Source organism: Puma concolor, chromosome D4 (genome assembly GCF_028749965.1).
Source record: "Puma concolor isolate L17-30 chromosome D4, mPumCon1.1.hap2, whole genome shotgun sequence".
Taxonomy (NCBI): domain Eukaryota; kingdom Metazoa; phylum Chordata; class Mammalia; order Carnivora; family Felidae; genus Puma; species Puma concolor.
The window spans coordinates 8,265,784-8,291,999 of NC_141679.1; the positions used below are offsets into that span (position 1 = coordinate 8,265,784).

A 26,216-nucleotide genomic window follows, 5' to 3' on the forward strand; every position below is an offset into this window, starting at 1 on the left:
CCTTTTGTTGTCGAAAGGGATTTCAATGGGTCCTATTTTGAGGCTCCATTCAGACCTTGAAACACATCTTTAAAATAGAAAGGACCAAAATTGGGGTTGTTTGGGTTTGTGAATGAGTAGAATCTATACTCCACAAGTACATTTCGCAACATCACAGCTTTTACTTTCTGATGTTCTTTTTTGCCCTCTCACTAAGTAACAATTGTGTCTCCCGTTCCTTTTAAAATTATATGTGGTATTTTCAAAGAGAGATGGAAAGTAAAGCCTTAGAGAAATGAGGAGAGAAGAAATCCGATGGGGAAAGTTTAAACAAATACTGTGTTATGAAGGCAGCAGAACTCTAAGGTAGAAACACTGCCGATGGTGAGGGAGATCCTTTCTACCACGGAAAGTGGTTTAGCACTCATTTACTCCTCCTAACCCAGGGAACAGAAAGAAAGTGAGTATAAATCATGAGGCAGAACTGGGCCATTTCTTGAGGTTTTAGAGCTAGGTGAAAACCAAGTTTCTAAAGAAAGGCAAATCAAAAGGTGTCTTTTGTTCAGATCCATCTGCAAATTAAGTTTAAGCAAAGAAGACCGTGAGACGTGCTGATCTCCCCCAACCGGCTCCCCACCAACCCAACAAAAATGCTCGTTTGCAGGAAACATGGAAGGAACTAGACACTTCATCTGTTTCCGTCTACAAGGGAGACCCCGTTTTACTCTGTAGCTGTCATTGGCTACATCCCCTGGGGACTGTCGCCTGCTTCCCCTTCTTCTCCCCACTCTACTACTACCCCTACTCCAGTTTGTGAGGGAGAACACTACTAATTGAGTTTTTGTTTTCGTGTTTTTGCTCTATTTTGCAGTGACTTTTGGAGACAAGATCTATCTCTGCAAGTGGAACGCATTTAAGTTTCCATACTGTTACATACTTTGCCGAAACTATATAGATATTCAGACGCCCTACTTTTTTTTAAAACTAGCAATATTATTTATGTAATAAGATTGTAATGCTTTTGAATATATAGGCTTCATTTAATCTATGTTCTTTAATCTTGGAAGTAAAATTCTGTTCTATTTTTATATAAAATATTTAATCCACACTTTTGCATTTCTTTTTTGTAAATGAAAGAAAAAAATGGAAAAGCAGCTGATGTCTTGCTATATATAGACTTGTGAAAAGCTATTTTCCCTTTGCAAAAATTTACATATTTAAGATGTTATTTTTGCGAGAATTTGCAAATTTCATTCAGAGCAAAACTTTGTCATGTCTAATAACAAACACGGTCTTTCTCATGAAGATGGGGAAATTGTGACAGTTTTTATCCAGGTGGAAATTTGCCATTTTCACAGAGAAACTTCCCCATGTCTGTTGTGACACATCGTATTCAGCCTGCAAACTGATAAGAATTCGTTAAAACAGAGGCTAATAAAATATGTTTCAAAACCAATGGATTCAATGCCCGCCTCCTTTTAGGTTTCAGAATAACACATGATAGACTTTACCACAACATTCTGTATCAGTCAGGTTACCTCCCCCATCCTGCAGTAATAGACGTCGCAAAGATGTAGACCTGACTTACCCAAGACCACAGAATTAGATTCCTTTTCTTCCTTTTGTGTAACTACTTTATAGTAAATTCCCCTCTAGTGTATAGCCCTTTATCCTCTTAATGGATTTTTCTCAGCCAGGTGTGTTTTCCACCTCTACCCCTTCTAAATGAAATCTAAAACGCAAATTTGAAACTCAAAGTGTAACTTCAATGGAATAAGTGAGCTATTGTACTGGTATCTAAGTTTATAAGGAGAGAGTTTTCCCAGGGCCCTGCGCTGATCGATTCGAAATCTTATTTTGATTCTTTAGCGGTAGCCACCATAAAAATGGACAGGTATGATGTGGAACAGGCAGATCGTAAGTCTGTGACGCGAATATGCTGCTTTTACCTAATCTCTCCAGATGTGAAGTGAGGTAGACGTCCTGTCTGATTGATACTGGCTTAACTGACTTTTTGTGTCTCTAATGTTTGTTGTTCTTTTATGAAGAGGAAACTCCAAGTACCATTACTATGGGATCCGTGTCAAGCCAGATTCCCCTCTTAATCGTCTGCAAGAAGACATGCAGTATATGGCTATGAGACAGCAACCCATGCAACAGAAACAAAGGTAGACTCCGGAATTATCGCTGACCTGTCAAAGCCACATATTTCTTTAGATGTTCAGTCTCCTTTTTCCCCTGAGCAAATAGAGCAGATACCGAAGCGTACGCGAATGTGACTGTGGCCGGCCTGCTTTTTACACATGGACCGTTCTCAGATATGATTTAGTAGGATTGCATTCACCCTGTCGGTTTTCCAAATCTTTCGCGATTCCTTATTTAATTTTGGCCTGTTTGGCCCCTTTTTAAGTTTCACTGTGACCTCCCAAACTATTCGGCCAATGACACCAAACCCAAAACGTAAGGAGTGAACCCAAGCAAACGCCACCTGGAGAAACTTGTTTCAGTGTTGGTGAGTTCCTCGCTTGCAGTCTTGCACCTCCCTCAGTCGTTCTTTTTGACATAACACGGGTGGTGGCAAACTGTTTAGGACTTCTTGCATTTTCTTTGAATCCAGCTTTCATAGGTGGAGAATTGTAGATATTAGAGCTGTGAGAGATCTCCAGCATTCATGGATGGATGGATGGATGGGTGGATGGATGGATGGATGGATGGACGGACGGATGGGTGGGTGGGTGGATGGATGTGTGGGTGGGATCATAGAGCTTAGAACTGAAAAAAATACCTCTGTCTTGTCTGGCCCCTCAGCCCTGTGACAATCAAAGCCTTCATAGCTCTGTTTTTCACTTCAGTCCCAGAGAGGCTAAATGATTTGCACAAGCTCATAATACTGTTATATAGCCAGGGGCCTTCTAGTCTCATGTGGCTTATATCACAGTTTAGAGTAAATAATAGAAAAATCTCTCCCTTTTTACCAGTATAGCTCAGCCATAATAATGGTTATAATTTTTCTTTTAAAAAACTTCTTTAATGAAAAGCGTTCATTTATTTTTGAGAGACCGAGAGAAATAGAGCATGAGCTGTCAGCACAGAGCCCGACATGGGGCTTGAACCCACAAACCGTGAGATCATGACCTAAGCCAAAGTCGGACGCTTAACCAACTGAGCCAACCAGGTGTCTCATAATTTTTCTTTTCAGTTGAACATGCAGAGTTAGGTAGGAGAAAGGAGGGCTGAACACAAGAGAGTCGGATGATCTGCCTCACTTTACTCATTTTATTGATCTGGGATGGTTGGCCAGATCTCCTTCACATCCATACTAGCTTAGTCGGAAGCATTGGCTCCAAGTCACTGCCAGAGAAACAATATATCCTGCGATGGTCCGTCCTTTGTTTAGTCTGCAAGCACTGATTACGTCTCTGCTACCTGCTAGACCCCATGGGCCCAGAGAAGACGCAGTCTCTAACTTTGAGGAATTCAGAAATTAGAAGGAAAGGCACACGAAACTTTTTTCTTAAGTAACGCAGTGTGTGATGTGCTGAAGTAAAGCTTTGATCCAGGAACTGTTGAAATACAGAGGAATTTTAAGCAAACCCTGAGAGAGGAGGATTGAGAAGTGTCATAGAGGAAGTGCGGTTTGACAAGGACGCGGGTAAACAGGGGTACAGTCCAGGATGTCCTTGGTAAGGACGGTGTGATTTGGGGAGGCTGGCATGGCAGGGGCAGAACCGAGAAGAAGATTGGCTCAGCGGGAGAGGAGATTTAAAACATACTTTGGGTCATGGCTTAGGGGCCTTGGTTGTATACGAAGCTAGCAAGTTTGTTCTCTGTGCGCTTGGAAGCCGTGTACGGCTTTGGAGCAGAACGGTGAAACCTTTAGAGTTTTTTTCTGGAGAGATAACTTTTTTATTTTGGGTAAGACATTTAATGGGAGCGGGCTGGAGGTAAAGATGCCTGTTGAATAGTTTAACACCATCATAATTTCCGGTGCGAGTGTCCCAGACTGAAGAGTCAGTTCAAGATTGGCTGCTAAGTCAAGGTTATCTCCAGGTTTTTAGCTTTTTAATTCACGGTTTCTCGACCTTTTTTTTTTTTTTCAAGTTGCTGATTTCTGGTTTTTGGGGTGTATAGCCCAGGAGATACATTAAAGGGGCTCAGAAAAATACAGTAAAATAAATCACAGAACAGTCCCTTATATGGAGATGGAGTTTGTGTGGATTGTAATAAATTGCTGTTGTACATCGTGCACAGTGGAGCTGATGGGGAGGTTGAAACCAAAAAAAGAGAAGTTTGATTCAAAACTAACATATATTCCAACTTAAATGTGGACAACCACTTGATAAGTTGCACTCGAGACAGCGGATTTAACCTGCAGGGAATCCCAGCAAGTTCTCACGGAAATGGTAGCCTTCGAGGGACATTCTTTGTAAAAAAAAAAAAAAAGCCTGGGTTAGGGAAGCAAGTCCTAGAACTCAGAAAGGTCTCCTTCTGAAATGGATTCCAAAGCTCTAAAGGTTAATAAGCCATGAAAACCCTGCCATCTCAGTCTAATTGTAGTTGCTTTTAGAATAAGACATAATGTGGATGTATTGATAAAATTCTCAGTGATATTCATAAATTGTACCAACTTTAGTTTCCTGTGGTGTTCGCTCTCTTGTGACATAAGGATGTTAGAGGAGCAAAGAAACACCGCTGACCCTTGAGCAACTTGGGGGTTGGGGGCACTGACCCCCACCCGGTCCAAAACCTGGGTATGACTTCTGACTCCCGGAAAAACTTAACTGATAGCCTACTATTGACCGGAAGCCGTTACCGATCACGGTCAGTTAATGCATATTTTGTTTGTTATATGTATGATATTGTGTATACTTACAGTAAAGTGGCAGAAAGAAGAAAATGTTATTAAGAAACTCATAAGGAAAATACATTTACAGTACTGAGTTTATCGAAAAAAGTTTGCATGTACGTGGATCTGCGCATTTCAAATCCGTGTTAAGGGCACACTGTGCCGACATTTCTTTGTTTGTTTTTAATGACACAAGTTGTGGCTTGTGGACGGGGGGCTCTTGTGATGGTGTCTTGCTAACTGATTGCGGTTAGTGTGATCAACCTCAACAGCCCCCTCGTGGGGACCAGCAGGACAGAGGGAGGCTTCTGTTCTCTCTCTGAAGGATCCTACCAACTGGCCGCATTCATAGGCTTTAACTGAAGCCACCTACTCCATTGTGTAGAAGCCACTGAGGCAGTCTTTCTCGCCCCAAGTCTGGATGTAGGGGTTAAGAGTATTTGTTGAAAGACCGTGGAAAAAGAAAGTATTGTGTAGCATTCATTTTGCGGCTTATAAAACTCAAATGATTCTATCGAAGATACTAAATTGTACGTGAGAAGAGCCTGCCATTCTTGTTAAAATTCAAGTGACATGTGAAAGGTTTCAGATATTTTATAGCAGCTCTTGTGTTTGATATTTTAGAATATTCAAATGGTTTAAACGCCTCAAGCGTTAGTACATGCATCGAAAGACGCACATCTTCCGTAGTATAAATTTACATGTCTTCTGTGTTCATAGGGGATGAAAATTCAAGCGTACGCAGTGATCATTTTATCAGTGAGGAGTGAAGTTTTTGTACACTTTTCTCTTAAGGCTGGAATCATAGTAGTTGTAGAAGTACTAATGATTATTGTTCTGTGTAACTTTATAATTTTTAGAACCTCTTTACATATGGTGTCTCATTTGAAGATTTGCTGGGGTAGTAGGGGAAATTTTCACTTGTCTCCAAATCCGATTCCCAGCAACACCACCATATGGAACATAGCCATGAGTCTGGAAATAAATGGAAACAGCTTCTGATTGGAAAAAAAAAAACAGATGTCACAGAACCCATAGTTGAGCTTAATTGAAAAGAGGAAGCCATCGTCAAGCCATGTCCTTAAAGGAGCAGATTAGAGCCCCCTTGATTCCGAGGCATTCATGAGGTATAACAGCTGGCAAGAGGAAATAGAAGTGACGAGGTGACAAGGGTCTTCTGTTTACTCTTGGGCTATCCAACAGGACAACGTGTGCACATTCAGTGGAGGGCCAAGGAGACCTAGGTAGTCCAGAAGCCCTTCGAGTATCATCAGTCGAGGGACTAGAATCTAGTCTTAACACAGTGTAATGCCTTTGGCATATTGGTGACCTTCTAGGTAATCGAGAAGAGCTGAAGTGTCCTGGTCAAGAAAGCAAGAGAATGTGTACTAGCTTCTTTTAATATCTTCGGTTGAAAATATTTCTTTTTTTTTTTTAATTTTTTTTTTCAACGTTTATTTATTTTTTGGGACAGAGAGAGACAGAGCATGAACGGGGGAGGGGCAGAGAGAGAGGGAGACACAGAATCGGAAACAGGCTCCAGGCTCTGAGCCATCAGCCCAGAGCCCAACGCGGGGCTCGAACTCACGGACCGCGAGATCGTGACCTGGCTGAAGTCGGATGCTTAACTGACTGCGCCACCCAGGCGCCCCCGGTTGAAAATATTTCTTACGAAAATAACTTCTGCACTTAAATGTAATCTTCCATTTTTCAAGGCAATTTACTCATGGATAATTGGCCTGCCCTCATTCAGATAATAAATAAGTTAGGTTATCATAGAGCCCAAAGATCAGTAATCTTCAGCTGTGCACACCAGGTAAAAATGCTTGCTGCAGTTTATTTTTAATATTTCAGAGACGTACCTAAAGAGCATAAGGTTGGCATACCTATCTTAGTTATGTTTCCAAATCCTTGTAGCAGAAGTGGTGGGACAGAGAGCCCAGTGCTGTTGACCGTGGGCTGGGCGGGGTTTGATCTCAGTTTGATCTGTTCTCAAACTATTAAAGCGCATTAATCATTCCTCCAGCAAACACGTAGCAACCAGCAGCTGCGTAGAGAATATGTCCATCACCTCCAACAGAGATACCACAGAATCATAGAGTGTGCAGCTGGAAGGAAGAGGTCACCTAGTCCAACTCATCCTCTTAATGAGAAAACTGAAGCCCGTACAGGTTAAATAACCTGCCCACAATCATGTAACAACCAGGGCAGGAACCTAGTCCGCTTGTCCTTATAAGAATGCCTCCTTGGGGCGCCTGGGTGGCTCAGTCGGTTGAGCATCCGACTTCGGCTCAGGTCACGATCTCGCGGTTTCTGAGTTCGAGCCCCGCGTCGGGCTCTGTGCTGACAGCTCGGAGGCTGGGGCCTGCTTCGGATTCTGTCTCCCTCTCTCTCTGCCATTCTCCCACTCACGCTCTGCCTCTCTTGCCCCCCAAAATAAATAAATATGAAAAAAATTTTAAAGAAAGAAAAAGAATGCCACCTTTAAAGAGGGAAGATAACCCAAACAGAAACATACACATGTGATAAATTTTTGCATATGAAAGAAAAGGAGGGGGCACCTGGGTGCCTCAGCCAGTTCAGCTCTTGATTTCCGCCCAGGTCATGATCTTGAGATTCGTGAGTTCAAGCCCTCCGTGTGCTGTCAGTACAGAGCCTGCTTGGGATTCTCTTTCTCCCTCTCTCTTTCTCCCCCCAACCTCTAAAACTAAATAAACTTAAAGAAAAAAAAAAAAGGAAATAACAACACGTTAGTATGTCCATACTAGTGAGGGAATGTGTCACCTCCTGCCTCTTTGAGTGGTCCCTTCACAGGAAGTGGATTCTGTGAAAGAAGGAAACTTTGTGGCACTAGGAGGAGGGGAAACTGAGGCCAGGTGGAAAGATGATAGAGCAAGGCTACTTTTGCTCTGCTGTAGACTAGTGTGAAAGCACGCATGTTCCGAAGCAGTGACGGAGGACAAGAACCCTTGTCATTAGAAGACCTTCCTTAGTCTGGACTTCACAGACTGAGAGTCAGAGTACAGGCTGCTTTGGCATTTCTGCAGTGTGTGTAACTGAACTTGACCAAACGTTGGTTTCTCCATCTGCAAAATAAAAATATAAAGAGTAGACCACCTCAGAGATTGTTTTGAAGTTCAGGTGGAAAAAAGTATATAAATGTTTTTTTTAATAGCTGGAAATATTCAAGAATTATGTAATCTATTATTCTGTACTATTATACTATGTGTACCAGGGAAAAATATTTCTTTAAGAATAAGGCTGTTTCAGAGGAGAATGAACCCAAGCAGTTGGGCAACTTTGGGTTCCATTTCTTTCTTTCCATTCTTTCCCAGTCTTCCATCCCTCCCTCCCTCCCTCCCTCCCTCCCTCCCTCCCTCCCTCCCTCCCTTCCTTCCTTCCTTCCTTCCTTCCTTCCTTCCTTCCTTCCTTTTTCTTCCCCAGTGGTTTTCAGCTTTGATTGATGTTAATAGTGTCTTATCCCTTTCCTAGAACGTGAACCCCCCGGGGTCATTACAGAGCTTAGCATCTAGACCTGGCAGGTTGGTCTGAGAGAGCAAAAGGTAGCAGGAATCTTTAGTGGGAAGTTGATCAGGTGCTCTGCCTTTGGCTTTTGGAAACATAAGGAATCTCGGGCACTGAAATATTTAATGTTTGCTAGGCCACTGCTGTATGTAGTCCCTGATGTCAAGACGGTTTCCCCTGACGGTAAGAGAATCACAGATAATCACAGTTCAGTAATTATTAACTATGGTAATTCGTGTAAAGTTTGTTAAGGGTAACAGCTACCACTCCCCCTTCGGACAGACATTTATTGCCCATTTAAAATGTCCTTCAGTAAGCTCTTTCTATGCAAGAACTCATTTGGCAATTACGTGGGCTATTTACCGATAAGGAAATCGAGACCCATTTAGTTTTGCCGTATGCAGGAAGGTCACTGATGTGTTGCTTCTTAGAGCCTCGGGTTGTTCTCTCCTGTGGTTGTTGCCATCTTGGCGTCAGGTGGCGTCGCGTTGTTATTTTCCAAATACAGGAGGAAGGGGGACATCCCTCTAGAATGGGTGTAACGGAAAGGGCCACTGGGAGGACCCACTGGAGAAACTCGTGAGATGAGAATAGCATCTGCCTCTTTCAACATTATAGCCTCAGCACCTAAAGAGGGCCCTTGGCTCATTTGTCCGCGCTCCGTACGTTACTTGTCAAGTGAACGAATGATCCGGGCTTTCATTTTAGCCAACAGCTTCAACCTCGTCCTTTCCGCATGAACCCCGCTGCAATTAAGACAACTACCCCCATCTGAATGTAATTGTCCCCTCCTCTCCTTTGCCCCATGGTAGATGTAGAGCTAATGAAGAGACAGGTACTTCCCGAGCCGCCCACAAGAAGGGAAGAGACAGAGCCACTGTCATTAACCAGCAGGGTTGATGTTCGAAGTCGTGGAGACAGAGACGTGCCGAGTGGGACATCAGGGAGTCGGTATTCTCAAAGAAAGGCGTTCTCAGCCCTCCCGGTTTTCCTCTGACCTGTTCACGTTTTATATCATTCCAGGCCTCGAGCCACCTAAAGATTTTCTGAGGTGCTTGTTCTAAAGAGAATCTCAAGATTCCGATAGACAACTTGAGCCTCTGTCCCTGATTCTGAGCTCAACATTTCAATTTGTTCGTGCATGTCAGACGACTGTGTCCTTCCTAGAATGGTGAAGGCTTTCTTGGCCCGTGCGGTTGAGAGTTTGCATTTTTCCTGTGCGTTTTTCACCTGCTTCAGAGGGACTTTTCCAAATGTTGCACTCAGCCCACTGAAAATCCCGGTACTGCTAAATATAAGAGAGTCAATATAATAAATATAGGCCACTCTTTGCCTTTCACTGGATTCCTTCAGTGTCTGCACATGTGAGATTATTGACAGAATTAGATATTATTTTACAGTAGAGTTCCAGCTGTCCAAGTTCTAAATCACAGGTATGACTAACCCCATGGGGGAAGATTCCTAACAATTTACCGTGTTTTCCATGTTAGCGACAGGTTTCGTGCACACGCTCCGCTATTAAAGCATTAGACTTTCTTTGATTTCTTAATCATTAACAACTTTAGCTTTGATTGCCCATGGAGCTGCAAGCTGTTAAAATTATCATTTGCCTCTTACTAATTTTGAAACCAAGAGCTGTTTCTTCGTTTGATGTAGCACAGGTCTTTCTCAGAGCACATATACTCAGGAGCACTAAGAATCTCCTGGAAGAAAATATATCTAAAGCTATTGGATTTCTAAAATAGATGGGATAGAGAAAATACTCTTTTTTAAAAAATTTTTTTTTAAAGTTGTGGCAGAGAGAGAGAGACAGCATGAGCATGAGTGGGGGAGAGGCAGAGAGAGAGGGAGACACAGAATCCAAAACAGGCTTCAGGCTCTGAGCTGTCAGCACAGAGCCCGACGCAGGGCTCGAACTCACAGACAGCGAGATCATGACCTGAGCCAAAGTCGGACGCTCAACCGACTGAGCCATCCAGCCGCCCCGAGAAAATACTCTTAAATACTAAAAAGTGCAGCTTTTTAAAAGATTCAACAAAGAATTTATTTTTTTTCAGGAGAAAAGTGTCTCTGGGTTTTTACGGTTTAGTGTGTGAATAGTGGGTATTTTATGAAGAAGCTAAGGAGGCAGGAAATTTGAAAGCTGTGTTTCAACGCTAAAAGGTCAGTTGAAATTCACCCAGGGTTAATATAGTGTTGGGTTATCATGAAAGCCAGCAGAATGTAAAAAATCTCCTGGAAAGATTTTGTTTGTACATAGCCTTTTCAAAACCACGCCCCTAAAGTCTTTAACCCATAGTAAATGCTCAATAAATAATTGTTAAATTGATTTGATACATGTTAAGACCAATTGGTAGTATGATCAAATGAAGTATGTGACCTTGAGCATTCATTCATTCATTCATTCATTCATTCATTTATTATCCACTCACTGGTAGTTATGTCCCAAACATTGTTTATTGGGAACAAATTGAAAATTGGTGACTCAGTGTACAAAAAATGGCTTTTCTCTGACGTTATGGGTATACGTGGACAGCCCTGGGCTGAAGGAATTTATATCGGGCCAAGAGGCTCCTGCCGACTAGTTCTGTGCAGGCTACTCAAGACATATCTGGGAGGCAGGTTAACATGGCCAATTCCTAAGCCCCATTTTTAAAAATTTTGCTGGCTAGACCTAGGGTGAGCCTAGCTCTTGAATTTTTTGGAAAGCTACCCGGATACGGATACACGTTTAGGTTTCAAAACCCAATGTAAGATCATATCATCTATGACTGTTTCTTCCGGGAAGAATCAGTTACCACAGATAGTTGTTCAGCCTGTTTGTAATCGGACTATTCTTGACTTCCTGTTGGAGTGGTGGAGACTCAAGTCTGAGGTGATGGTAGCGATAAGATGTTCTCCTTCGATCATCAGGAAGATCAACATGTAGCTTTCCTCCGACCAGTGTTTGTGATTTCTGGGGGTTCTTTCTACATGCCAGTCCCGTGCAGGGCAGTACCCTGAGCATAAGCCCCTACGTGACTTATTACTTAAAACGAAGCACGCAAATCAGCATTACCTTGGAGCTCTCTCATACTTCGAGGCTCCCAAGGATACTGCTCTTGTCTGTGAGCCATATCGGTGCCATTTATGGCACCCACCACTCCCAGACTCACCCCCCAACCCTTCTCTGAGGAGATACAACCTCAGGTTCTGGCTTCCAGAGGTCCCGTTGACAAGGCAACCAGAGTGTATCCATTCAATCCAACGTTCACCTTGCTATTCTTATGGTTAGAATAAATCCCCTTTTTTTTTCTCTTTACCTATCCTATATGAGATTTGTTGTTAAGTACTGACCTGCACGGTCTCTTCAGAATTCACCAACTTCCTTCCTTTTTATCTACAGGCTACTCTTGATGTGTTTTCCATCTCCTGTGTAATAGAGCGTACCTCTAATCAGCCCCTCCCACTCAATATCATTATTAGGAAGCATAATCGTGCGTTAGTTATAATGTACTCTGATTTTGGATGCTTATTTAAAATACCATATGTGTCCCTTCCCCTTACGAACTTCCTCTGTGTCCGTCTTTCTGAGGAAGCAGATCATTCTGCCTGCGAGCTTCAGGCTTGACAAGTACTGTGTGCAAGTAGATGGCGACACAGCGTCGTCTGTCCTCTGAAAACTTTCGGTCCCACAGGAATATACATCATTTCTTTCTTTTTTTTTTTACTGTTTATTTTTGTGAGAGAGCACGAGCGAGCGTGAGCAGGGGAAGGGCAGGGAGAGAGAGGGAGACAGAGGATCTAAAGCGGACTCTGCACTGACGGCAGAGAGCCCAATGCGGGGCTCGAACCCACAAACCGTGAGATCATGACCTGAGCCGAAGTCAGACGCTTCACCGGCTGAGCCACCCAGGCGCCCCAACATCATTTCCTTTTATACTTATCCTTGACATTTGTGCCTACACAACACCCGTGGTGTACTAGGTGCTGTGCAGCACAAAGGAAGCTTGATAAAGCATAGCCAGGCAAACTCTCCTAATTACTCTCCAATCCTCTGTTAAGTTTAATGTAGTTGAAATTGATAGGAAATATTTCCATTTTCTCTTCTGCAGGGGAAATCATTCAGATCCTTTTAACCTCTTGTCTGTTAACTCCCTGCATCCCAAACTCCGTTAACTTAAAGGAAGAAACACGGTTAAACGGTTTTTGCCTCTTGTATTAGTGGTATAAAATTTCGTAGCACTAAAAGCGGGGGCTAAAATCAAGGGAAACCTGGAATGGATTAAAGAGGATGAGAAACTTCCCTAAGGATAAAATCATTCACATCTTCCAGAACAGAATGGTTGGCAACTGCTTTCCCACACAAGTACTCAAAGTACTTGCCTCACAAAGTCTTTTTTTTTTTGCCTCTCCACGATAATTTTTTAAGGAGGAAAAAAAATCAAAACATTCCATTTTTTTCATAAGTGACACTTCTAACACATTTTCCCCAATGCAAAAGTACTTTGAGTTCTTTTTTTTTCTCCCGGTAAATAAAAGGATCGGTTTGAGTTGTTTGATGTCCTTACAGAATAACAATCCACATTTTGGTGGCACAGGGCCAACACGGATGAAGTCACTTGTCCTCTTTTCCTACCCTGTTCGTCTTCTGACTTTGTTTGCTTTTCTTTTTTTTTTTTTTTTCAACGTTTATTTATTTTTGGGACAGAGAGAGACAGAGCATGAACGGGGGAGGGGCAGAGAGAGAGGGAGACACAGAATCGGAAACAGGCTCCAGGCTCTGAGCCATCAGCCCAGAGCCTGATGCGGGGCTCGAACTCACGGACCGCGAGATCGTGACCTGGCTGAAGTCGGACGCTTAACCGACTGCGCCACCCAGGCGCCCCTGACTTTGTTTGCTTTTCGTAGTTCTCTGTGAGAGACTGTCGCCTAAGAAATGAACGCAAATGTCATTAGGAGGGATTACAGTTTGTTTCTGGGAAGGTTTATTTATCTAAGTGCTCATTAATAACATTCAAGATGGAATCATTTCCTAACACTGCTCGACCCTTAGTTTGTGCGATGTCTGTTCATTTCGTATCTGTCACCCAGTGCCAGTGCCCGTGCGCATATCTTGCTCATGTACCGGGGACATTGTTATTCACAGTAATTCCATACCAGTGGTGCAGTTGACTTGTAAGAGTTAAGTGTCTGGGTGGAGAGAACATTAGGTGGTTTTGTTTAGAAATATGATCAGAAATGGGGAAAAATGGGAGGAGAAACATAAAGTGAATGTTATCTCTAGGTAATAAGCTTATTGTCGATTTTCATTTTTTGGCTTAGGGTTATGTGTTTTTCTGAATTTCTAAATGAAGGAAAACAATTGAAATCTTAGAAAAAGGAGAAATTACAGTTGCCGCTTCTTTTCTTATTTTGTATTTGCCCGTCTTAAGAGACTCACCCGGGCTGATTTTCATGTGTGCTGTTTCTCTCCCGAGGAGTGTTTCCTTCTCTCCCGTGCAGGAGCCTGTTTGCTGTGTCTTAGCAAGAGAGTTCATGAGTTTGTATAAAAGTAGGACCTGAACATAAATGCGTAACTGTAGCAGACTTTGATGCTTTCTATTTATTTATTTTAATTTGCTAACCTACTTTGTAGATGGAACCTCGCATTTATTTTGCTACAAGCTGATGCTTACGGTCTTTGCATTTGCAGACGAGGATAGGGGTTGTTGGGGATGGATGTCTTGAGATGCATGGGAGGCTTTAGGAAATATGAAAACGAGTATGGTAGAGCTTGTAGGCTGAATCATGTTTGAGAGATACTTTTAATTGAAAGCCATTCGTTAACGTTTCTCAGGCCCCAGCTCCTCGATCTTATTTCAGATTAAAGTCCCAACGTATTTAAAATGTTTTCGCCTTGATCCATTGGCCATTAAGAGTCACGTTCAGACTGCACTTAACCGTGGGCACCTTTGCTACTGCTGTCCAGAGAAATACCTCGTAACTCTTTTTGTTCTTCAATTTCTGAATTTTCAAAAACTGGTCCCTCTCCTAAGCCCCCTCCCTTCTCCTTTTTCTTTTCACAATTGAAAACCATTTCTTCACCCTAACTTTTTGAGAATTCATCCGACAACTATCATGAGACATTACAGAAGATAGAATAAAATTGAATGCCGTGGGAGTTTTGTGTAGTACATAACCAACAAGGAATAATTTGGTCTATTTGTTTTTTCCCATCTAATATTTTAGGTACAAGCCTATGCAGAAAGTGGATGGGGTTGCAGATGGTTTCACAGGAAGTGGTCAACAGACAGGCACATCTGTTGAGCAAACTGTAATTGCCCAAAGTCAACATCATCAACAGTTTTTAGGTATGTTAAGGTGTAATGCGTATTAGTTGCTATTAGCATGTTGAAAAGAAGAGAACAATACTAGTGTTTTCTCCAAGTGCTGTGTCTGTTACAGATGTTAATTACCCAGAAAGATTTGTGTGTCTCCGTGTATATCCTATGATAGCTGTAGATCATTTCTACTTTCTCATGTTCCCGAGAGCTTTTAAAAAATCTCAAGCTGCGTAGGACTTCTAAGTGCCTATGAATGAAAGGCTCATAGCCGTGACCTCGTCTTGCAGAATTTGTATTCATGGGGTTTTTGTGATGAAAATTGCGTTGTGTCCACTTTCAGTAGTTTACTTCAAGTACCAACAAGAATTCTCATTGCCTGCCGATAACGTTGCAAACGCATAGGCCCAGATTAGAAAAAAAAAAAAAAATTGCTAGAAACTTTGGAAAAGTAAGCTGTTCATTCAAACTAATCACAGTCTGTCCTATTCTTGTAACTTTGTAGATGGTGTCCGTGTTTCTTATTACTTAAAGAGTTAGGAATTGGAACATTCCGCACATCCCTGTGATAGCTAGATGTGCAAAAAATGGCACTTTAACTTACAACTCTTGTCGAGATGAAAACACATAGTGTCCGTGCAGCAGATCAAGACAGACAGAAGCCAGCAAAGAGTTTGCGTGTGTGTGAGTCTGTGGCGTGTGTATACTTGTCGATGTGGACTTTCCGACAAACAATTCACAAGGCCTCTCAGGGCAGAGTAGATACTGATGTTGAAAGCATTACGGCAGCGTTTCTCAAACTGGAGTCGTCACGTGTATTCTGGAGAGCCTGAGCTCTCAACGAGAATTTTGATTTTTTTTTTTACTTTGTTTTTATTTCAATTAGAATCTGTAAAAAAAAAAAAAAATTATAACAGGAGCGTCTTCTGGATTATCTAGAAGAGTAGAATGAAAACCGTTGTGCAGTTTTCGTTTGCGCATCTGGATTTGAATTTAGGATAAAGCAGGCACCGAAGTGCATTGCACGAATTGTCCAGAGCTAATGAGAAAAGAACAGGGAGAGACTTGCCAGGTAAATTACATAAATTATGTAATTCATCCCAAGGGAAGGCTAAATGACGTCCCAGTGCTTTGTGGAGGAAGGTTCCACAGCTTTGAATACAGGATAATAATGGGAGAATCAGCCCCACCAAGGACATGTTGGTATAGGCCTGTCAAACTCAAAAGTTCTAGGCCACAGCAGTCAATACCGTATTCATGTTGCGAGCGGGAATTTCGTGATAGGACAGCAGTCTCGTCCATCATATCAAATTAATGTTGTTAAGTTTAATGTTATTTTTGTAGTTTTATGTGTGTTCATTTCGTAGCTCTTTTAGTTTATGATGTTATAAGAAGTATGAGCCTACTGAGTTTAAAGCTACGTTTAGTTTTTTATATTCCTAAGTAACACGACACAATAATAACTAAAACCAATAGTGACCAGCTCGAGATATTTTTCTCTTAGTAGAGGCCCTATGTTGAGAGACATTATGGTATGTTATTTCTAGTATAATCGTAGTGAAAATTTAGTTCCTCCACAATTTTTCAGTGCCTCCTCAATTCCCCTCCACTGATGCTGTTGCTACATTTTGTTTGAAACGTACTACTATGAGAAGTTCTTCCATCGTTGGACCTCTGGCCTTTATGGGTGTTTTTTTTTCCTTTTTTTAGTCTTCTTAAATTTTCCCTCATTAATCTGTAATTGGCACAATCCATGAGAGGTTTGTTTTTTTTTTTTTCTGTTGTGTTGTCATGGCAACAGATGCATCTCGAGCACTTCCAGAGTTTGGAGAAGTTGAAATCTCTTCTCTGCCAGATGGTACTACCTTTGAGGATATCAAGTCACTGCAGAGTCTTTATCGAGAGCACTGTGAGGTAAGTTTTTTCAAACGCAGTATGAACGCACGCTAACATTTTTGCCAGACAACTTGCTAAACTAAAATAATCAAGCTTATTCCTAGAGGACAGGTAAAGTTAGTTCATGTATCTTTGAACACTGAGAAATTCATCTTTCTTCCGGTCTCCGCCTGAAGAAATGATGGACGCAAGAAAACGAGAATACGTTTTACTCTCCGTCTCCTTAGCCTTTCCTAGTCTGAATCCTTAGACGTGGCAATTCCACCACCGCTAGGTACTCACCCGACAAAGTATGCCACCTGGGTGAAGACATAAGTGTACAAGGAACTCATTGCATTACGGCTTTTAGCGCAAAAGATTGGTTGGAGCGTCCACATCTGCAAGGGAACTGAATAAAACATGGTACATACGGTCCCTTGAGCAGAATTCTGTGCCGCCATTAAAAAGAACAGACACTTCTAAGTGTACTAATGAGGAATAAGTTCCAGGATGTGGAACGTGTGACTCTTCCAGGAACATGTGACTCTTGATCTCAGGGGCGTGAGTTCGAGCCCCGTGTTGGGTGTAGACGTGACTTAAATAAATACATAAACTTAAAAAAAGAAAAAAAAAAAGAGTATTTTCTAGAAATGCTTAGTGAAGCGCTTTAGGTGTTCCTTCCAAGGATTAATGAGGCTCTAGTTTTGTTTTGTTTTTGTGGTTACTTAACGTTTCTCTTGGTATTTTCCATCCCTGCTTCTCCTCCTTTTGGCAGTGTGCCCCATTGCAACTGGCTCGTTGTCTCCAGGACAGCGGGTTAATGTACCTGTAGCTCACCTGGTGGAAAGGGCGTAAGGGATCGCCGTAAGAATCGTCTTAAGTGCCTCTCTTTTTGAAAGAGGAGTCTGTTTAGAACTTAAGTAGCTTTATTCCAGGGCTATTTGTGATCTGCTCAGGAGTAGAAGATGTTCCCTTGCCTTTCACGGACAGCCCTCCTGACTGCGGACAAGGCAGTATGCAGTGAGAAGTCTCAGCTCACAGCGTTCCCAGATTTCTTTCCCACTCCAGAAATACCAACTGCTTGAGTGAATCCGAGTGCTTGTCAAGGGTGCTAGATCATTAACAACCAAGGGCAAGTCCTCTCTTTGTTCCCAACATTTGTTGGCATGATAAAGACGCTTAGTATCCAGCTGACTACACTCGAAAGAATTCTCCCAACCTGGAAGAATTCCTGGAGGAGCCTTACGTGTCTAGAAAAAAATTCTTTCTTTGTACATAAATATCACGTATATTCACTCAAGATTTTTAGGTAAAGATTCTCTAAGCAACTTCTCACTTCTCTGTGTTCAGGTGAATCCTTCTTAAAGCAACCCAACCCTCACAAATATAATTTAGATTCTTTTGAAGTTTCTCTTTGTTCAAACTACAAGTTGGAGCACGATCCTTTGTATTACTAAGGAGTGTACGGGAAGCTTATTCCAAGTGAAAAGCTCCACCAATAAGGTGAGAGACGAAAGTATCTTCAGGATCACAAAAATTTCACTGACATACCAGCATCCGGAAATAGTCTCTGAAGAGAGATGGATGGGTATGGTAATCAGTATATGTGGGGAATGGCGGTCCATAGAATGATCCCCATGTTTTCACAGAGTTACAAACATTCACGCCATTTCTCGGGAGACATGGCGGCAGGTATGGAAAAGAAGAATCGTGATTATTTTTTCATGTCAGACTTCCAGACTTTTGAAGTACAGGTGTCTCAGTCTCGTCTCCTCTCCTGTAAATAGTCACCTGCCCGAAACCAGTACAATAAGGATTATTTAAAAATACATCTGCCTGTATATTTCAGTCTGAACGTATTTGAAAGTGGGTGGACAAATGATAAAATGTTTTATTCGCTTGTAAAAATGTCCCAAGTGAGGCTGATGGGAATGTCCTTTTCAAAAGAATTATTTGAAATTATTTAATTTGGAGAGATTGCATTTCAGATGCACTGAATTCTTTACTTGCCTTATTTTTTCATATTCTGTACAGTTTATGTTTTTTAAAACATTTTTTTCAACGTTTATTTATTTTTGAGAGACAGAGAGAGACAAAGCATGAGGAGGGGAGGGGCAGAGAGAGAGGGACACACAGAATCTGAAGCAGGCTCCAGGCCCTGGGCTGTCAGCACAGAGCCCGATGCAGGGCTTGAACGCACAAACCATGAGATCATGACCCGGGCCGAAGTCAGACACTTAACTGACCAAGCCACCCAGGCACCCCAACTGTACAATTTATGTTTTTAACAAAGATTAATATCCCTATTTTATTTGGAATTCTCATGATTTGTTAATCAAAGATATTTCACAAGTATCACTTGTTATGTAAGGAGCAGGTATAATTTTCTACACGAGCTGCTGTAGCAGTAACTTTTTTTCCAAGCTTAGTGTTCTTTTATTTAAAAAAAAATTTTTTTTTAATGTTCACTTATCTTTGAGAGACAGGCGGACAGAATGTGAGCAGGGAAGGGGCAGAGAGAGAGGGAGGCACAGAATCCAAAGCAGGCTCCAGGCTCCGAGCTGTCCGCACAGAGCCCGGCATGCGGCTCGAACTCCCGAACTGTGAGATCATGACCTGAGCCGAAGTCGGATGCTTAACCGACTGAGCCACCCAGGCGCCCCTAAAATTTAGTTTTCTCATAGATAGAGATACCTAGGTATTATATATGATGTTAGTAGTTGTTTTGTTAGTAGATATCTCTTAGACTGTGCCCACGGTACAGTTGGGAGAGCAGTTTAATAATTTGCCTCTTGAGAACATTTTTGCCTGGGAAGAGGGACATCTATCTGTCTTTCACTGTCAAGGCTGATACTTGCATCTTAATTGTTCTTAGTATCATAGGGTGAGGAGTGTGTTCATTCATTCATTCCCTTCCCTCCGTCTTCATTATGCAATGACGTGTAACATTCCCTACTGCTTACCAGAACATGCCCTCAAACGTATTTTGCTTCACATTTGAATGGGTCTCAGTGTGTTTATATAGAAGGACAGTTTTTCTCCGTATCCTATGTAGGGCCAGATCGACACAGGTGGCGGAGACTATAGAATTGTGGTTACAGTTTCCTCTGTTTGCCTCAAATACCCAGATGGACTCTCCTGATTGCCCCCTGTTGTCCCTCTGCTTCTGTGAACTGTGTAGATCTCGATGGGCCTGTTTTACCTGTCCTGGTTCTCAGTACTGCCAGCATCAAACACATTATGCTGATGACTTCTGTCTTTTATGCTCAAAATAATCACAGAATCACATGTTCTTTGCACAAACAAGTGATTCTTTGGTTTTGTGACTGCTTTTATCTGAAGACGAATTTATAAACTAATTGCCATGGCAGGGTGAAATTAAACCTGATCATCAAAATTTAATGAAGGGGGAAAATTTTAGCATCATCAAAAAAAAAAAAAAAAAGCATCTTTGATGCAGCTGGGAAATGGTTCTGGGAGATAAAATGAAGGAGAAGGAGGATGCGGCTCCTGCCCCCAAGGTCAGAAAAGGGGATGGTCTTAAAGCTCCTCTCTGAAGGGAGTAAGCCGAGGGAGGATTGAGATGGAGGTGTGGCTTGACCACAGAGGTACCCTTATTCTGCCCAGACAGGTGCTGTCCTCTGAAGGCCATTGTCATTGTAGTTCCTGGTCCAGACTCTGGTTGCCTGGGAACACTCCGGAATCCTAGTCAGCCGCCCTAGACAGGCCCATTTAGCCTTGACTCTGTCCACCAGGCCCAAGCAGCTCCACACCCTTTGCTTCCGCCATCTTTGACGGCCAGGAACACACCCAACCCTCTGGGGACTGGTGTGAATGGCATCTTTGCTGTGTGCCCGTTGGGTCTGAGAATAGGAAGAGTGGCAGCGGCCGTGGAAGCCGAAGGAAGCCGTGTGTGAAGGAACGAAAGAAAAGCAAGAGAAGAAAATGGAGAGGAAGGGGAGTTGAGGACAAAGAGAGGTAAAGCAAGGCTGGGATACGATACGAGGCCACTATTGGAGGAATACACGCCATCCCGTCAGTCTTTCCAGACATTATGTTCTCCCTGCCTGAGCTCTTCTGTTTGCCTTCCGTTGGCAAAATTTACTCCACGTTCACCGTATAGCTTACGAAACCACAGGTGTCTTCACCACTGCCATCCCGACACATAACACGCTCTCCGCACATCCCCTTGAGAAGCATCGTAAGGTAACGCGGATATAACCGTTTTCTTTTTTTAGGCAATATTGGACGTTGTCGTGAATCTTCAGTTTAGCCTGATAGAAAAACTGTGGCAAACCTTCTGGCGCTATTCTCCCTCTACTCCAACCGACGGCACTACCATCACCGAATCAAGGTCAGAATCAATATGCTTTTCCAATTCATTTTCATGGCCGAGTAGATGTCACAGCTAATAAACGAGAGATATGTATACCAGTTGTGAACCTTACGTGATGACATTAAATGAATGGATAGAAATGAACCACAAAGTGCTCTCTGGAGGTTTCGGTGTGTGTGTGGTAGCTCCCATTTTTATTGATTTGGGGGACTGCGGTAGAGCTGTTTCATCCTCATGGAATTAGTATCACACCTGCCTCTCATGCCGTCAGAAAGCATTAACGTGCACAGGCAGCTCTGGGGGCGTGTTATATGTATCCAGCCGTACGGAACCAGTGCAATGGTGGTATAGTGCTAACCTCAGTAATATTTGATAAACTAAAACTATTTTTAAAGTCCATTTTCTTTTTTATCCTCATTTGCCATCTGTTCATTTGCTACATTTATTCACACCAGCAATCTGAGTGAAATAGAAAGTCGACTTCCGAAAGCAAAGCTGATAACTCTGTGCAAACATGAGTCTATCCTGAAATGGATGTGTAACTGTGACCATGGGATGTACCAGGCTTTGGTGGAGATTCTCATCCCCGACGTGCTTAGACCTATTCCTAGTAAGTTAAATGCAGACAAGTACGGATGCTTTTATTCTCATACATTCCACCCAAGAAGTTTGGGGAAGCGACGTCGCGATCTAGGGTGATTCTAACCTCATTTCGATTTGCCAAATAAAAGAAAAAAACACAAAAACAGAAAACCATGCAACACAAAAGAATATTGAATGAAAGCAGCTTAGAGCAAAACTGTAGTTAAACGGGGAAAAAAAAAAACCACGATCTGTTTTCCAATCTTTCATTTTCTTTTCAATAGAAAAGATAACCTAAAGATGTGACAGCCATCAGTGACTAATTATTATCAGAACACTCCCAAGCCAGGCAACCTTGTAAAAATTATTCTCCCCAAGGACACAGTTCCCTTCAGAAAGCCAAAAGTTTATGAAATCTGTAATTGTGGGGCCAGCCTCCTTCCTTCGTGGTTGCTTTTGATTTGAAATGAATTCATCTTGGTTTCCACTAAAGTTGAATTCCTGTATAAAAGCATTTACTTTGTCACCCTCCATCACGTTGAGAACCACAAATGCAGTTTCCATTAACAGTAATGGTTAACTGGCATTTGGAGAGAAAAATCTCTCTCTCTCTCTCTCTCTCTCTCTCTATATATATATATATATAAATACATGAGCATTCCCACCATGAAGCAAGTAGAAATTACATAGATAAATTAGGTTTCCTTTTTTAAGGGATGGTGCATATTTGGAACAAACAAAGTCATTTTCTGCACGTGTCAATATAAATGCTACCGTGGATACTTGTGGGAGAGGTAGGCAGTTGAAATGATTTTATGCGAACACCTTGACGAGCACATACTAGTGACCTTAACTTTTCAAGAAGTGGGACAGAATTTCCACTCTGCAATGACATGAATAAAGTAAAAGCAGTCTTTTAGCTTGTGAAATTGGCAACCATGTGCTTCAAGTACACTGTTCACAGTTGATTGATGTTAAATCCTAACAAAGTCTTGAAGGAGGGATTTTGTAGAAGGCAAGGTGAAGATATCAGCATGTGTATGTTTATATTTCCTTTTTTTCCTAAATATGGCAAACAGTGGAAGATCGTGCTTTCCACCTGTTTCCCGCCATCTTAAAATATATGCTTAGATACTCATTTGCATATAATATCAACCAACACACATAAGTTTGTATAGAAATAAGTTTAGGAAAAAGAAATCCAACTGTCACTGTCTCACATTTTTGTCGATTGCTAGTATTTTCCACTCTATCTGCAGCAAGCTTCCTGACTGACAATTGATTAAAAATGACGCTGTCATGGAAAATTGCAGTGTGTAAATTCTCTACTGAGTTATGTTCCAGAATCTTGATTTTCCTTGTTTTTGTCTTGCTCCCTGTGCTCTGAGTGATAATCTTAAACAGTTCTGAAGCCTTTTGCTTCTGTTAGCACCAGAAGACTTTTGAAGTCAACAAGTTTCCTAAACTAAGTCATGTATCAATTTTAATTGACTCTACGCCTCATCATTTTAAGCGCACAGTACACTTGACCTTTGTTTTGTGCAAATTTTGATTCGAAAACCCGTTTCTTCTGCCCAGAAGTTTGTCTCTACATTTAGCAGACAACTCAACTTCAGGAATTTTCACCTGACGTTAGTTTGATAGCTTCTGTGAAGTTACCAGGGACATTAATGTGCTACCGTCCAAAGTACATTTGGAGATTTAATTCTGATTCTGCAACAAGACTTAAGAAAATACGACTTAAATTACAGCTTAAATAGCTATCTTCCGATCATGTGCCTTTTAATATCAATCGCAAGCAGGTTGAGACAAGTTAGCTTTGGAATCGTTTTCAATTGTAAACCATCCATTCATGAGAAAAAGTTGTCAGAGTCAGAATGCACAATTTGATCTGACATGAATCCCTAGAGAGAGAGCAAACTTAATTTTATTTTTAAAAATTATACTTTCCTGGCTACAAGTACTTCACTCTACCGTTTACTGTCCAGATGGGATTCCTTTTTTTAGCCAAAAAATGTCTGCATATCACACTAATTTGAAGTCAGCTTGAAGCTACTATATTCTAAAATACATTTATCTGAAAATGAAAAAACAGTGAAGTGTAAGAATTGCATAAGAACTCAACCAGTAACATTTAGGTACAATTTTGAGCGTATGTAAAGGTGGCCCCCGATGTCATGTAGTACAAGAAAGCAAAAGCTTACAGTCACTTGATACACAAAACATCTTTTTCTCTAATAATCTTCCCTAGCATGAAATTTGTCCAGATGAAACAAGACCCATGCTAAATATTTTTTTTTAAAGTAACTTTTCTTGCTTCTTGGTTTTTTTTATGCTGATCGAGTAATGCGTTCTATGTTAACAGTAGAAAACATGCAAATGCAGATAGCCAAGTTGAATTTTGAACAAAATTTTACTGAGTTTCAAAAAGGGTCGTTAATTTTTTTTCACTCTTTTTTCATTTCCATTCATGCCTGCCCTCCATGGTTCTAATACATAAGACAGCAGAAAAATATTTTTCTTTCTTTTTCTTTTTTTGGCTCAAGTGGGAAGCTCTGGAAATTTCACAAGATTCATTCTCTAGAAATTTCCAAGTCCATGTTTCCAGTAGATGATTGTCATGTTTAAGAGTCGATACTTCTTGAGTGTTTTTCCTGATCAAAATTGAGTCATTTGAACCTCTGTTCTATCATTTGACCAGTGAAAGAAAGGATTTAAAAAAAAAAAAAAAAAAACAGTTGTTTTTATGATTGGGATAGTGAAATTTGTATCTTTCGCAAGCGACTTGAGCAAGCTAAATTATTTCTAACCCTGCTTTAACAAAAATGATAGAGAGAAGCATGTCAGACTCATTTGAGCACAGGAAGAAAAAGCAAGGAATTTAATCCCAGCATTAACATTAATATCCTTGGTAGCCTTGGAGAAAAACATAGCTTCTGTGTGTCTTAGACTAGACTACAAATTCGAATGCCTACCACGTTATTGAGAACCCACAGAGGTTAATTTCATGTTGTGGGTGTTTCAGACACTTTTCTGTTAAATGTCTGAAACTGTCCCCTACACTGAGGAGCGTTGGGTACAGATGAAGTAAAATGCTATTGACTGAATTACTTTGTTGAACAAGAGAAGAAGTCTTTTTTTTTTTCTATTATACGACAGTCCCTTCTTGTAAAATAATTGTAGTCATTACTGATAACTGATGATGCTTCCAGTCATTTTATGACCACTATAAAAACTACTCTCATGGGACCCAGCCCTCTTTCAGGTCTTAACAGATTCATCAAGAACATGGAACGGACTATTTTAGGAATATCTTAAGAATACCGGTCTCTGTGACAGCAATTTTATCACATTGATCTTTTTATCTCTACCTGCCAAGTGAAATGGAGAATAGTTATCCAAAATTTTCAAGTCAGGCAATTTTAATTTTTTCCTTACTTTTCAACAAGAGTAACAGATAACTAATATGATATGTTCTAGCATGAATAAATACGTAGAGGAAGGGAGAAAGCTGTGCAATATTTTCTTTTTAACTGAAGAAAGGAAAATTGACTAAGAGCTTAACAAATCAAGATGAAGAATTTATAAAGAAAATACTTAGCCTTTGAGCATAAAGCTGTTAACGAAAGAGTGTCTCGTTTAAGATAGAAAATTCCATTAAGTATATTCACAACTGGTATATGTCGCTATAAGCAGAAACGTTTGAATGTTTTCATTTCCCAACAAAGTGTCATAAATATCTGGGAAAAAAATAGCTTTAAAAGAAAAAAAAACCCAAAATACAATTCTTGGATGCTTTCAAAGTTAGAAATAATGTTAAAAAAGTCTTGTCAATGAGGGCAGTATAAGTTCTGTGTTATTTGAAATGTCATATACACATTTTTTCTCTTCTCCTGGAATAAAGATTAATGTTCTTTGGTGTCTTTTTCGTTCTGCTTTTATTCTTTAACATTTAGGTGCCTTGACCCAAGCCATTCGAAATTTTGCAAAAAGCCTTGAAGGTTGGCTTTCCAATGCCATGAACAATATCCCACAGAGAATGATACAAACCAAGGTAAGTTTTTATGTTTTTGCTTTTTCCTCTGTATTTAGAAAATTGTTCTGTATTATGTACAATGTAGAAAATTATTCTGTATTATGTTGGTATCGTAATATATTGAACTTTTCAAACCGATTTTTTATTTTTGCTTTATCACCATGTAATAAAGAACTTTCACAGGAGATGTTGTTTGATAATGCTCCTTTCAAAGAAACTAGAGAATCTTTTCAAGTGCGGTGTATTTATAAGCTCTTTTTCCAAAGTATATGTTCCAGATTGCTTAATTTCAAAAATTAAAGAGGATCACCTAGAATGTTAAGTAGTTTCCATTTGAGTGAGTTTTAGCTTTTTGAAGTCCCCAACTATACTCATTATATTGCGAAACGTTCATGTAAATTGATACTCTTTTGATTTTCAGCATGTTTTATTTTTTTCAACACTGGAGCATGCTTTTGTGACTAGGTAGTCATTTCTTAAAGTGAGCAACTGTCTCATAATTGATCAGTGTTTATAAGGAACGTGGATTGTTTAGCTAGAGAAATGAATCCTGATCTCCACTTTGTCTCCTCCTAACCTTACTACTTTAGGTTAATCTGTGAACATATCCTCTGGCAAGATGGGACTGATTTTGTCTAAACTTTGTACCAAAAATTACATTCGTGGCTTTTTCTCAATGACTGTATCCACTGTCAGACTTCGGCTACACACCTTGTCTTTCAATTTGGGGGCATA

The 26,216-nt window shown here is 41.0% G+C and overlaps 1 protein-coding gene across 12 annotated transcripts in view; it reads left to right on the top strand.

Moving 5' to 3' along the window:
- Positions 1-26,216, top strand: part of RFX3 (regulatory factor X3) — a 298,993-nt gene that overhangs the window by 221,491 nt on the left and 51,286 nt on the right. For all 12 annotated transcript variants that reach the window (XM_086684922.1, XM_086684915.1, XM_086684918.1 and 9 more), the window contains 6 exons: positions 2,028-2,147; positions 14,561-14,682; positions 16,454-16,566; positions 20,766-20,881; positions 21,319-21,473; positions 25,402-25,499. In XM_086684922.1, the coding sequence (XP_086541048.1) occupies positions 2,028-2,147; positions 14,561-14,682; positions 16,454-16,566; positions 20,766-20,881; positions 21,319-21,473; positions 25,402-25,499 (724 nt within the window). The remainder of the gene's footprint in view (positions 1-2,027; positions 2,148-14,560; positions 14,683-16,453; positions 16,567-20,765; positions 20,882-21,318; positions 21,474-25,401; positions 25,500-26,216) is intronic.